At 46.2% G+C, this 13804-nt stretch overlaps 1 protein-coding gene and 1 pseudogene across 2 annotated transcripts in view; both read right to left on the minus strand.

Moving 5' to 3' along the window:
- The window catches only part of RNF17 (ring finger protein 17), a gene marked incomplete at its 5' end in the record, with an annotated part of 170164 nt that overhangs the window by 134572 nt on the left and 21788 nt on the right, over nucleotides 1-13804 (minus strand). The window contains one exon of the mRNA XM_079773503.1: nucleotides 814-905. Coding sequence (XP_079629629.1) covers nucleotides 814-905 — 92 coding nt within the window. The remainder of the gene's footprint in view (nucleotides 1-813; nucleotides 906-13804) is intronic.
- Nucleotides 11517-13156, minus strand: LOC307102002 (D-3-phosphoglycerate dehydrogenase-like; annotated as a pseudogene). The gene has a single exon. The product of its transcript is annotated as a D-3-phosphoglycerate dehydrogenase-like (transcript).

A 13804-nucleotide genomic window follows, 5' to 3' on the forward strand; every position in this document is an offset into this window, starting at 1 on the left:
GCTTCTCTTTAAAATATACAACTACTAGAGGCCCAGTGCACGAAATTCATGCATGGGTAGGGTCCCTAGGCCTGGCCGGTGATCAGGGCCAATATGTGGAATAACCAGCAGGGTATGGGGGGGCCCGCCCACTGGCACCCGCCTTAGACAGCCTGGCACCACCAGCTTGCCGGCCCTGCCCCCGCCGCCAGTGCCAGCCCGCTCACCAGCTGGCCCAGCCCTTTGATTGCCCTACCACCGCCGGTTGCCTGCCTCCCTAGCCCTGATCATGCACCAGTGGGGTCCCTTGGCCTGGCCTGCATCCTCTTGCAATCCAGGACCCTTCAGGGGATGTCAGAGAGCCCGATCCCACAGGCCAGGCCAAAGGACCCCACTGGTGCACAAATTTGTGCACCAAGCCTCTAGTCCTTTTATAAATCACCTCTCAATGTATCTCTTCCCCAAATCCTCCACTGTATTGTACTCTTGCTCCTCTCAACAGTCAACAGAGAAATTCTTATTCTTTCTCCATGTCTTATTCTCACCCAGCACCAACAGCTTCTGCTAGAATCATACTCTCAGCTATCCTTGATCTGACATGGTAATCTTGCTTTCCTTTTTTTTCCACTTTAAATAAGGACAAACTAATACTGCTTCCTTAGAAGCTGTATTCTCCATTTAATTAACAGCTAAGACAAATTATAAACTTAAAGAGCAGTTTATAAACAATGAGTTAGAAACATGATCTAAAAATGATATTTTAGTAATGCTAAAATTACTCTTTCAGAAATATACTGAATTTTAAATATTAAAATAAGTGCATATAGAACATACTTTTTAGGCTGCAGTTTGTCCATAAAAGAACCTTCTTTAACATATCCATCTATTGGATAATATCCTTGTCTAGTATTTATAGATGTAGCAACCTTAGGACAAAATAAGAAAAACAAAAACAGAAAGTCAGTCAATAAATTCTGTTTATGCAGAATTCAACCAACCAATGTGCCATTCACAGATAAATTTGATAATAGCCTTAAAGATCCTTGAAACTTCATTAAATTAAAGAAAAAAATGTATATATATGATGTTTTATTCTATTTTAATCAGTAAACAAATCAGTAATCTGGCAATTATGAGTTAAACAGAACATTAACACTATGAAGAACTAAAACACTTCATTCTACCACAATTCTAAAGAAATGCTTGCAACAATACTTTATAATTTTACTGTAGCCCTGGCTGATGTTGTTTAGTGGTTAGAGTGTTGGCCTGTGCACCAAAGGGTCGTGGGTTTGATTCCTAGTGAAGGACATGTACCTGAGTTGCAGCTTCGTCTCTGGCCCTGGTTGGGGGCACCTGCAGGAGGCAACCAATTGATGTGTGTCTCTCTCACATCGATGTTTCTCTCTCTCTCTCTCTCTCTCTCTCTCCTCGCTGCCTCCCTCCATTCCACTATCTCTAAAAATCAATGGAAAAAATAAGCGAGGATTAAAAAAAATTACTGTAAAAATTTTACAATGATATGTTAAGATATGTTCAAAACTTTAAAATACTTAATAATAAACCTATACTAATAAAAGCGTAATATGCTAATTAGACCAGGGCTGCGAGGGAAGCCCAGGTCCCAGGTGCCTGCAGGTTGCCGGAGGGAAGCCCGGGTCCCGGTGCCAGAGGGAAGCCAGTGCCGCAGCCCGGGGAAGGAAGGCCTAGTCTTGCACACATTTCATCCATCAGGCCTTAGTTTAATAAGAAAAATATAAGCTCTAAGAAAAGAAAACCAAGTAATTTATTGGGGATTATAAAACAAGAACTGAATAAATGGAGAATTATATCAGGTTCCTGGAGACAAAGATTTAATATCCTAAACTACATATAATATAAATTAATAGAATTCTCAAGTTCATATGGAAAATACATTATGCAAGAATTACAACAATTTTAACATACCATTTGGGAGAGATTTATCCCACCAGAGAATAAAGCTACTGTAACTAAAATACTAGGGTACTGGCACAATAGAGAACAAGAGTCCTAAAACAGATCCATGTATACATGGGGACTTAATACAGAATACAAATGACCAATTAAACAGAGGAAGGAGTATTCAATAATTATTCTGGGAAAGTCCGCTCATCATTCTGAAGAATAAAGTTTATACCTACTTTACAGCATATATGAACACTTAAAAAGATCAAGTACAAACCTTTAAAAAAGCATGATATAAGTATTTAAAAATATATATAACTCTGAGATGGGAAGGTCTAATAAAAAACAAACAAACCCAGAAGCCATGGAGGGGGGAACAAAGAGGGAAACATTTCTGAGAGGCTAAATGTAATTAAAAATTTAAGTGAAAGATTGGGAGAAAACAGTTAAAAACACAGGACAAAGTGTTAATATCCCTATTACATGAAGTGTTTCTACAAATTACGAAAATACAAAACAAAAGGGAAATATGCAAAGTCAAAGGGTCTACTGAAGACCTCTGAAAGTTGCTCAATTTCACTAGTAGTCAGGGAATTGCAATTTAAAACAAGGAGATATCCATTTTTGCTCATCATATTGCCAAACATGAAAACAAATATCACAAATTGAAACGTGGATTTATCTTGGAGCTAGAAATTAACAGAACTTGTTAATGGAATATTTTTGGTAGGGGTAGGTTTGAAGAACTATGTAAAGATATAGAGAAAAATTGTGAAAACCACCTAAATGTCTTATAATGAATAGACTGGATAAGAATCACACCAATTATGTACAATTGTTTATTATGTAGGCATTAAAAGTAACACAGGAGTCTCTCATGAGAATAAGTTAATGTTGCTAAGAGAAATAAAGCAGATGACTAAATGTTATGTGGTCTCAAATTTAAATACACATCTTTGGTGGGGAAGATGATGCTCTGTCAAGGTTTTAAGTAAGATACATTATTAGATAATTAGGGGGAAAGTGTTACCTTTAACAAATCACATTGAACCAAATGTTATTTTTAAGAAAACCTCATCCCAAAATTGAGGGCTAAAACCTTAATTTCTATCAGCCTCCTCATTCATTCCCCTTTAACTTGACATTTCATAGTAAGAGGTTAATGTTATTATCAACAAATTTATTTTTTAAGCAAACATACCCTCAAGATTTTGTCACATAATAAAACAAAATATGAAGCTTAGAACTGAATCACTCATCTCCTCCCAGTTCAAAATGCTTGCATCTCTTTAGTTTTTTAAAAAAATCTTTATTGTTGAAAGTATTAAATATGTCCCCATTTTCCCCCCATTAACTTATTCTACCTGCCCCTGCCATCCACCCCAGGCATTCACCACCCTATTGCCTGTGTCCAGGGGTTATGCATATACATAAGCATACAAGTTCTTTGGTTGATCTCTTCCCACCCACCCACCCTCCCCCACCTTCCCTCTGATGTTCCATAGTCTGTTCCATGCTTCTTCTATGTCTCTGGATCTATTTTGTTCATGAGATTCCACATATGAGTGAGATCATGCGATACTTAGCTTTCTCTGACTGGCTTATTTTGCTCAGCATAATACTTTCCAGGTCCATCCATGCCGTTGCAAATGGTAAGAGCTCTTTCTTTTTTTACAGCTGCATAGTATTCTTATCTTCTCATCTGCTGATGGGCACTTGGGCTGTTTCCAAATTCTGGCTATCGTAAATTGTGCTATGAACATAGGGATGCATATATTCTTTCTGATGTTTGTTTCTTAGGATATATTTCTTGAAGTGGGATCACTGTGTCAAATGAGAATTGCATTTTCAATTTTTTGAGGAACTCCATACTGTTTTACACAGTGGTTGAACCAGTCTGCATTCCCACCAGCAGTGTACTAGGGTTCCCTTTTCTCCACATCCTCACCAACAATTGTCATTTGACGATTTGTTGATGGTAGCCATTCTGACAGGTGTGAGGTGATACCTCACTGTTGTTTAATTTGCATCTCTGATGATTAGTGACTTTGAGCATTTTTTCATATGTCTCTTGGCCATCTGTATGTCCACTTTGGAGAAGTGTCTATTTAGGTCCTTGGCCCGTTTTTTGATTGGATTGTTTGTCTTCCTTTTATTAAGTTGTATGAGTTCCTATAAATTTTGGAAGTTAACCCCTTATCATTGTATCAAATATGTTCTCCCATACAGTGTGCTCCCTTTTCATTTTGTTTGTTTCTTTTGCTGGGCAGAAACTTATTTTTATGTACTCCCATTTGTTTTCCTCCTTAGTTTCCTTTGCTCTGAGATATGTATCTGTAAAGATATTGCTAAGAGAGATGTCTAAGATATTTATGCCTATGGTTTCTTCTAGGATTTTTATGGTTTCACAACTTACATGTAAGTCTTTTATACATTTTGACTTTATTCTTGTGTATGGTATAAGTTGGTTGTCTAGTTTTATTTTCTTGCATATACCTGTCCAATTTTCCAAACACCATTTATTGAAGAGACTATCTTGACTCCATTGTATTCTCTTGCCTCCTTTGTCAAATATTAACACATTAAGCACCCAGCCTGTTTTATCTTCTGGACAGAAAGTATAGTGTCAGTTACCGCTGACTGACATGGGGCTTAACGTGCTAATTAAACATAATGGCTTGGGTTGATTTCAGGGTTCTCTGTTCTGTTCCATTGATCTATATGCCTATCCTTATGCCAGTCACAGGTTGTTCTGAGTACTGTAGTATAACTTGATATCTGGTAATGTGATTCCTCCAACTCTGTTCTTTCTCAAGATTGTTGTACCTATTTGGGGTCATATTTGGTTCCATATACATTTTTGAAGCATTTGTTCTAGAACTGTAAAATATGCTGTTGTTCTTTTATTAGGGACTAGAGGCCTGGTGCCCTAGTGGGGTCCCTCAGCCTGGCTGTGGGATCAGGCCGAAAGTGGCTCTCCGACATCCCCTGAGGGGTCCTGGATTGCGAGAGGGTGCAGGCCAGGCCAAGGGACCCCACCGGTGCACGATCATGGCCAGAGAAGGACGCGGGAGATTAGCCAGCTGGGGAGGGACCAAGGGAGGGCTCCAGGGCATGTCTGGCCCATCTCACTCAGTCCTGATCGGCTGGACCCCAGCAGTAAGCTAACCTACTAGTCAGAGTGTCTTCCCCCGGTGGTCAGCACACATCATAGCAACTGGTCAACTGGCCAACTGTCTGCCTGCTGGTGGTCAGTGCATGTCATAGCGAGCAGTTGAGTGGTTGATTATCTGTCCCCTGGTGGTCAGTACACATCATAGCGAGCGGTTGAGTGGCCTTAGCGTATCATTAGCATATTATGCTTTGATTGGTTGAATGGATGATTGGACGACTGGACACTTAGCATATCAGGCTTTTATTATATAGGATTGCACTGAATCTATAGATTGCTTTGGGTAGTATCGACATTTTATTTATTTATTTATTAAACATATTTTATTGATTTTTCACAGAGAGGAAGAGAGAGGGATAGAGAGTTAGAAACAACGATGAGAGAGAAACATCGATCAGCTGCTTCCTGCACACCCCACACTGGGGATGTGCCTGCAACCAAGGTACATGCCCTTGACCAGTATTGAACCTGGGACCCTTCAGTCCGCAGGCCAACGCTATATCCACTGAGCCAAACCGTTCAGGGCAGTATTGACATTTTAATGATGTTGATTCTACCAATCCATGAATATGATATATTCTTCCACTTGATTATATCTTCCTCTATATCTTTTTTCAACGTCCTGTAGTTTTCCAAGCACAGGTTTATTACCTTCTTGGTTAAGTTTATTCCTAAGTATGTTAATTTTTTTGTTGCAATGGTAAATGGGATTTTTAGCTTCTCTTTCTGAGAGTTCATTATTGGTATGTAAAAATGCCAATGATTTCTAGGTGTTAATTTTGTATCCTACTACCTTGCCAAATTCATTTATTAAATCTAATAGTTTTTTTATGGAGTCTTTAGTATTTTTTAGTTACCATATCATGTAACTTGTGAATAATGATAGTTTTACTTCCTCCTTTCCCATTTGGATGCCTTTTATTTCTTCTTGTCTGATTGCTATGCCTAAAACTTCCAGTACTATCCTATATCATAAAAGCCTAATATGCTAAGTGTCCAGTTGTCCGGTTGGCTATTCAACCAATCAAAGCATAATCCTCTCTAATAAAATGGTAATATGCAAATTAACCATCACTCCGCTACATAAGGCCGCTCAACCACTTGCTATGATGTGCACTGACCACCAGGGGGCAGTCAAGCCACGCCCACCAGCCAATCAGGACGAATATGCAAATTAACCCCCAATCCAAGATGGCTACAGCCACAGAGAGCAAGGTTTCCCAGGTAACAGAGGAAGCCAAGCTTTCCATAGCCGTTGCAGGCCTAAGCCTCCACTCAAGCTACAAAGTTTCAATTATAGAAGGTAAACAAATTCAAACAAATGGTGGCAGAATGGAGCTTGAGAGAGCAGGCCAGGTTGCTGGCGGCAACAGGGGAAGCAAAGCTTTCTGCACACCCTGGCCGGGCTCAACCGCTTAAGGCTACAAAGTTTCAATTGTAGAAGGTGAATTAACTGCCACAGAGATGGCTGCCACCCCAGAGGGAGCAGCAGGCTTGGCTCCGCTCCAGGCTACAAAGTTTCAATTGTAGAAGGAAAATAAATTCCAGATACCAGGGCCTCCGCTTGCGTTGCCAGGGGGCGTGGCCGGCCTGCAAACCACCACAGGCCCCTCGCTCAGGCCGCTCCATGCCCCAAGGGAACCCCACCCTTATCTGTGACACCCTTCAGGGCAAACCAGCTGGCCCCCACCCGTGCACCAGGCTTCAATCCTATCTAATAAAAGAGTAATATACAGATTGGTCATGACTGCAACACACAATATAGCTGCCCCCATGTGGTCAAAGATCCTGCCCCCATGTGGACACAAGATGGCCACCACAAGATGGCCAGCAGGAGAGGGCAGTTGGGAGGCACCTGGCCTGCAAGGGAGGGCAGTTGTGAGGGACCAGGCCTGCAAGGGAGGGCAGTTGAGAGGGACCAGGTTTGCAAGGGAGGGCAGTTGGAGGTGATCAACCCTACAGGAGAGGGCAGTTAGGGGTGACCAGGCTGGCAGAGGAAGGAAGTTGGGGGCAAACAGGCTGGCAGGGAAGCAGTTAAGCATCAACCAGGCTGGCAGCGGAGTGGTTAGGGGGTGATCAGGCTGGCAGGCAGAAGCGGCTAGGGGCAATCAGGAAGGCAGGCAGGCAAGCAGTTGGGAGCCAGCAGTCCTGGATTGTGAGAGGGATGTCAGACATCCCTCCAGGAGTCCCAGATTGGAGAGGGTACAGGCTGGGCTGAGGGACAACGCCCCGCTGTGCACGAATTTCGTGCACCGGGCTTCTAGTATGCTAATGATATGCTAAGGCCGCTCAACCACTTGCTATGATGCGCACTGACCACCAGGGGGCAGACAGTAGACTGGTCAACCAGTCGCTATGACGTGCACTGACCACCAAGGGGCAGATACTACGACTGGTAGGTTAGCTTGCTTTTGGGGTCTGGCCGATCGGGACTGAGCAAGACAGGCCAAACATGCCCTGAAGCTCTCCCGTGGTCCCTCCCCAGCTGGCCAACCTCCCACGTCCCTCCCCAGCCCTGATTGTGCACTGGTGGGGTCCCTCAGCCAGGCCTGCACCCTCTTGCAATCCAGGACCCCTCAGGGGCTGCTGGAGAGCTGGTTTCGGCCCAATCCCACAAGCCAGGCCAAAGGACCCCACTGGTGCACAAATTCATGCACTGGGCCTCTAATGTTGAATAAGAGTGGTGAAAGCAGGCATCCCTGTCTTGTTCCTGTTCTTAGTGGAAATGGTTTTAGTTTTTGCCCATTGATTATGATGTTTGCTACAGATTTGTCATATCTGGCCTTTATCATGTTGATATATACTCCCTCTCTTCCCACTTTGCTGAGTTTTTATCAAAAATGGGTGTCATTTTTTGTCGAATGCTTTTTATGCATCTATTGATCTGATCATGTGATTTTTGCCTTTCAATTTGTTTATGTGATATATCACATTTATTGATTTGCAAATATTGTACTAGCCTTGCATCCTCAGAATAAACTGCAATTGGTCATGGTGTATAATCCTTCTAATATATTGCTGGATCAGATTTGCTAACATTTTGTTGAAGATTTTAGCATCTATGCTTATCAGGGATATTGGCCTGTAATTTTCTTTGCAGTGTCTATCTGGTTTTGGAATTAGGGTTATGCTGGCCTCATAGAAAGAGGTTGGAAGTGTTCCTTCCTCTTGAATTTTCTGGAAGAGTTTGAGGCAGATAGGTGCTAGTTCTTTAAATGTTTGGTAAACATCCCCTGTGAAGCCTTCCGGACCAGGGCTTTTGTTTGCTGGAAGTTTTATTACGGCTTGAATTTCATCAGTAGTTATCAGCCTATTCAGGTTTTCTGCTTCTTCCTGATTTGAGTCTTGGAAGATTGTATTTTTCTAGGAATATGTCCATTTCGCCCAGGTTGCCTAATTTATTGCAATATAGTCATTCATAGTACTTTTTATGATCTTTTGTATTTCTGTGGGGTCTGTTGTTACTTCACCTCTTTTGTTTCTGATTTTGTTTGAGTCCTCTCTCTTTGTTTCTTGATGAGTCTGTGTAGAGGTTCATCAATCTTGTTTACCTTTTGAAAGAACCAGCTCTTGGTTTTATTGATCTTTTATATTTATATAAAAAATATATATTTTTTTAGTCTCTATGTCATTTATTCCCAGTCTGATTTTTATTATTTCCTTCCTTCTACTTACTCTGGGTTTTCCTTATTGTTCTCTATTTTTTTAAGTTGTAGGATTAGATACCTTATTAATTAAAAGTTTTTCTTGTTTTTGTTTTGTTTTGTTTTGCTTTGTTTTGTTTTGTTTTGTTTTAGATAGGCCTGTAGTGCTATGAACTTCCCTCTCAGGATGGCTTTCACTTGTGCCACAGAGTTTGGGTTGTAGTGTGTTCATTTTCATTTGTTTCCGGGATGTTTTTTATTTCCTCTTTGATCTCTTTGGTAACCCATTTATTGTTTAATACCATGCTGTTTAGCCTCCTTGTGTTTGAGAGTTTTTGAATGTTTTTATTACAATTAATTTCTCATTTCATGCCATTGTGATCTGAGATGATGCTTGATATGATTTCAATCTTTTTGAACTTGTAGAGATTTGGCCTGTGTCCTAACATGTGGTCTATCTTTGAAAATGTCCCATGTGCACTTGAGAAGAACATATATTCTTTAGCTTTGGGGTGAAAAGCTCTGAAAATGTCAATTCCATTTGATCTAGTGTATTGTTTAGGATTGCTGTTTCCTTGTTAATTTTTTGTCTAGAAGATCAATCCAGTGATATCCATAGGGTATTAAAGTCCCCTACTATGACAGTACTAGTGACCCGGTGCACGAAATTCATGCACATTAAAAGAGAATTAATTAGAGGAAAAAATTTAATATTGCTATTTGCCCTTTCTCTATAATAGAAGTGTCAGAGATGAAAGAAAATTAGTAAAATGTATATGAAAACCGTCCTCCTGTCACAGTCTGGGGCTCACCATGGGACCCAGAGTCAAGTCCCCACCCACCCACATGCACCTCAAAATCACGTGAGACCCAGACCCGGCCGCCCGCCCCCCCCCCTCCCCCCGCAATTGGGCTAGATCCAGACTCAGCCAGTCCCACCCTTGTCAAGCCCTGCTGGGCAGAGGGCATAGCCTCAGGTCCCCTGGCCCAGTGCCAGGATGGGGAAATGGCCTGAGGTCACCCAGACCAGGGCAGAGGGTGTGCCTTGAGGTCCTCCATCAAGCCCCGCCAGGTGGGGGACACAGCCTGAGATCACCTGTCAAGCCCCGCTGGGTGGGGGGCATGGCCTGAGGTCCCCTGTCAAGCCCCGTCAGGCGGGGGGGGGGGGGTGGAAGAGGCGCAGCCTCAGGTCCCCGGCCCAGCACCGGGAGGGGGCCGCAGCCTCAGGTCCCCCATCAAGCCCCACCAGCAGAGAGGCATAGCCTCAGGTCCCCTGTCAAGTCCTGCCGGGTGGGGGCGCGGCCTGAGTTCCCCCAACCCAGCACTGGGGGTGTACCTTGAGGTCCCCCGTCAAGTCCCACTGGGTGGGGGGCACAGCCTGAGGTCACTGTCAAGCCCAGCCAGACAGTGGGGTGCAGCCTCAGGTCCCCTGGCCCGGTGCTGGGGTGGGAGGAGTGGCCTGGGGTCCCCTGCCAAGCCCCGCCGGGCAGGGGGTGCAGTCTGAGGTCCCCAGGTCTGGTGCCAGGGTTGGGGTAGCAGCCTGAGGTCCCCTAGCCCAGCAGCAGGACAGGAAGTGCACCTTGAGGTCCCGTGTCAAGCCCTGCTGGGTAGGGGACACAGCCTGAGGTCCCCTGTCAAGCCCCATGGGGGCGGGGGAGGATGTAGCCTCAGGTCCCTGCTGATTGCTTGTTAAGGCTCCTTATGGAAATTTGGCCTCAGCTGTGGGTGCAGCCATCTTTGTGACGGAGTGATGTCAACTAGCATATTCCCTCTTTATTAGATAGGATTGCTGTCGATCTCTCCCTTGATATCCTCCAGAAGTTTTTTTTATGTATTTGGATGCTCCTATATTGGATACATATGTTTACCAGAGTTATATCCTCTTGTTGTATTGATTCCTTTACTATTATGAAATAGCCTTCATTATCTCTTGTTATGGACTTTATGTTGAAGTCTATTTGGTTAAATGAGTATTGCTACCCCAGCTTTCTTTTCCATTTCCATTTGCCTGGAATAGTTTTTTCCATCCTTTCAATTTCAGTCTGTGTGAGTCCTTTATTCTGAGGTTGGTCTCTGTAGACAGTATATATGTGGGTCATTTTTTTATCCACTCAGGTACCCTATAACCTTTGATTGGAGTATTTAAGCCATTTATATTTAAGACTAGTGGCCTGGTGCATGAAATTCATGCACAGAAATAGGGGTTCCTCAGCCCAACCTGCACCTTCTCCAATTGGGGACCCCTTGGGGGATATCCGACTGCCAGTTTAGGCCCGATCCCACAATCTGGGACCGCTGGCTCCTAACCGCTTACCTGCCTACCTACCTGATCACCCCTAACTGCATCTGCCTGCCTGCCTGATCGCCCCTAACTGCCTCTGCCTGCCTGCCTGATCGCCCCTAACTGCCTCTGCCTGCCTGCCTGATTGCCCCTAACTGCCCTCCCCTGCCGGCCTGATCTTGCTCCCAACTGCCCTCCCCTGCCGGCCTGATCTTGCCAAGTGCCCTCCCCTGCCAGCCTGGTTGCCCCCAACTGCCCTCCCCTGCCGGCCTGATCTTTCCCCAAACGGGCCTCCCCTGCCGGCCAATTTGGTTCTGATTGGTTGGTTTCTATGCCAGTCAGCGTCAAAAGCTCATCCTCCTAGGCAGCCATTGGCTCCACACAGTTGACCGAGATTTGGTTCTTTTCTTGGGTGTGTTTGGGGGGGGGAGAATGGGCTGTTTATTAAGTGGTTATTACAGGGGTCAGACCACATAAGTGGTGTCAGCCTGGGAATGTGACCTGTCAATGTTGATCACAAAGCCCCCAAGGCTAGTCCTGGTGAGCCCCAAGGTCGGAAATGAAACTGAAAGGCCTTGGTCACATGCTGCTTCCAGGTGTCCAGGCTGGGCAGCAGGGAGGAGATGCCCATAACATGCCAGGTCTCCCCATTGGACACCACCGAGGTTTGGTAGGACAGCAGCTGCACACCTGCCTCTGCCAGGAGCCCAATCATGGTAGATAGCATGGCATGGTTGGAGGGCTGAGCCCGGAACAGGAGCAGGACCAGACCCCTGTGGAGAGGCACTTCTGGTCTGAAGGCAGCTCCATTGAGTGCCTGCAGCACAGGTGTGGTGCCCTGGACAAAGCCCACAGCATGGTAGAGGGCACCTGCCAGGGCCATGCTCAGGAAGCCTTCCCCGCATACTTGCTCTCCTGGCACAGTGGGGTTATGGGAGGTGGTTACATTGAGGCCGGCCTCCTTCACCAGCAGCTTGGCGTTAACCAAGTTCACATCCGCATGATTAGAAGCGTCTTTGAGGAGGCCGACAATGACTGCGGGACTCAGGCAGTTCCTGGCATTCTTCACAGATAAGCCCTGCATTACCATGTGGATGGTCCCTTTGGGGGACCCTGCCCAGGCTCGCATCAGAGTCCCCAGAGCATCTGCAAGAACGATCAAGGTTTGGTGTGTGGAGAGAAGGCGCTGGTAAGGGCCTGGGCATTCATGACCCCCACAAGGGATATCCCCTTCACCATGTCCACGGACTGGACAGCGATCTCCTCCCCGCAGCAGCTCTGGGCCTCCTTGGTGCTGGCGCACAGGTGGGGGCAGCTGATGACGTTCTTGTGGTCCATCAAGGCGCTGTCCCGAGGCGGCTCCTCCGTGAACACGTCCAGCGCTGCGCCCGTGCACTGCCCCGACTGCAGGGCCTGGAGCAGGGCACCCTCGTCCACTATTCCTCTGCGGGCGCAGTTCACCACGCACATGCCCTTCTTGCACAGGGCGAAGGTGCTGTCGTTCAGCAGGCATGTCGTGGAGGGCAGGAGAGGGGTATGCACAGTGATGAAGTCACAGAGGGCCAGATCTCCTCCAGGGGCAGCTGCTGAATGCTGAAGGAGGTCGAGACCTCTGGTGAGATGATGGGGTCGTACTCTACAGTCTTCATCCCGAAGGACTGCATCCAGACGGCCACCTCTCTCCCGATCCTCCCCAGGCCAAGAATTCCCAGGGTCTTTCCATTCAACTCAGTTCCCATGAACTTCTTTCAGTCCCATTTGCCATTCTTCATCAAAGCGATTGCCTGGGGAATCTGCCTGGCCAGACACATGATCACCCCACAGGTGAGCTCCACAGCACTAAGACTGTTCCCATTGGGAGTGTTCATGACCAGGATGCCCTTCCTCGTGGCGGCCTCCAGATCCATGTTATCCACGCCAGTGTCGGCCCTGCCCACCACCTGGAGCTTCTCTGCTGCATTGATGACATCTGTGGTCACCTTGGTGGCCGAGCAGAGAATAAGGCCTTCGCAGTCCTGCAGCTTGGCTATCAGCTCCTCTTTGCTCAGGTTTTGCTTCTCCACCACCTGCAGCCCTCCATCTTGCAGGATCTTCTGGCAGCAAGGGGTCCAAGCTGTCACTGATGAACACTTTCTGTAACTTTGCGAAGGCCATTGCTGGAGCCAGCCTCGGGATCGACTGCTCTCCCTGGACAGAAACACCTCTAAGCCCCCAGGTTTGGTTCTGATGGGTCAGTTTCTATGCCAGTCAGCATCTCTGGGCCTATCAACGGGGCCTGATCAGAAAGGCGGGACTGATCAGCAGCCCCGGTGGAGTCCTGGAGAGAAATGGAGGCGTGGCTGCTGGCCAGAATGGGAGAGAAAGAGAGGCAAGTGCTGGTCAAAAGCTGCCACAGAGACAACGGATCAGTCCCTGCTTCTCTCTTCAGGCCTCTCTCTGGCCCTGATTCGCAGCCCCCTCAGCAGTCAGTGCTGGGGCACCATGCCTGCAGCAGAAGCAGTCAGCACTGGGTTGCCACGGCAACCCAGCACTGACTTCCGGTCTGGTCAAGCTTCAGTCATAATGGTGTTACACCCTGGCTTTTTATTATAGAGACTAGAGGCCCGGTGCACGAAATTCGTGCATGGAGGGGGGTTGTCCCTCAGCCCAGCCTGTACCCTCTCCAATCTGGGACCCTTCAAGGGATGTCCGACTGCCCGTTTAGGCCCGATCCCTGGGATCGGGCCTAAACGGGCAGTCGGACATCCCTCTCACAATCCAGGACTGCTGGCTCCCAACTGCTTGCCTGCCTGCCTTCCTGAT

Source organism: Cnephaeus nilssonii (assembly GCF_951640355.1).
Source record: "Cnephaeus nilssonii genome assembly, chromosome: 6".
In the NCBI taxonomy this organism is placed as follows: domain Eukaryota; kingdom Metazoa; phylum Chordata; class Mammalia; order Chiroptera; family Vespertilionidae; genus Cnephaeus; species Cnephaeus nilssonii.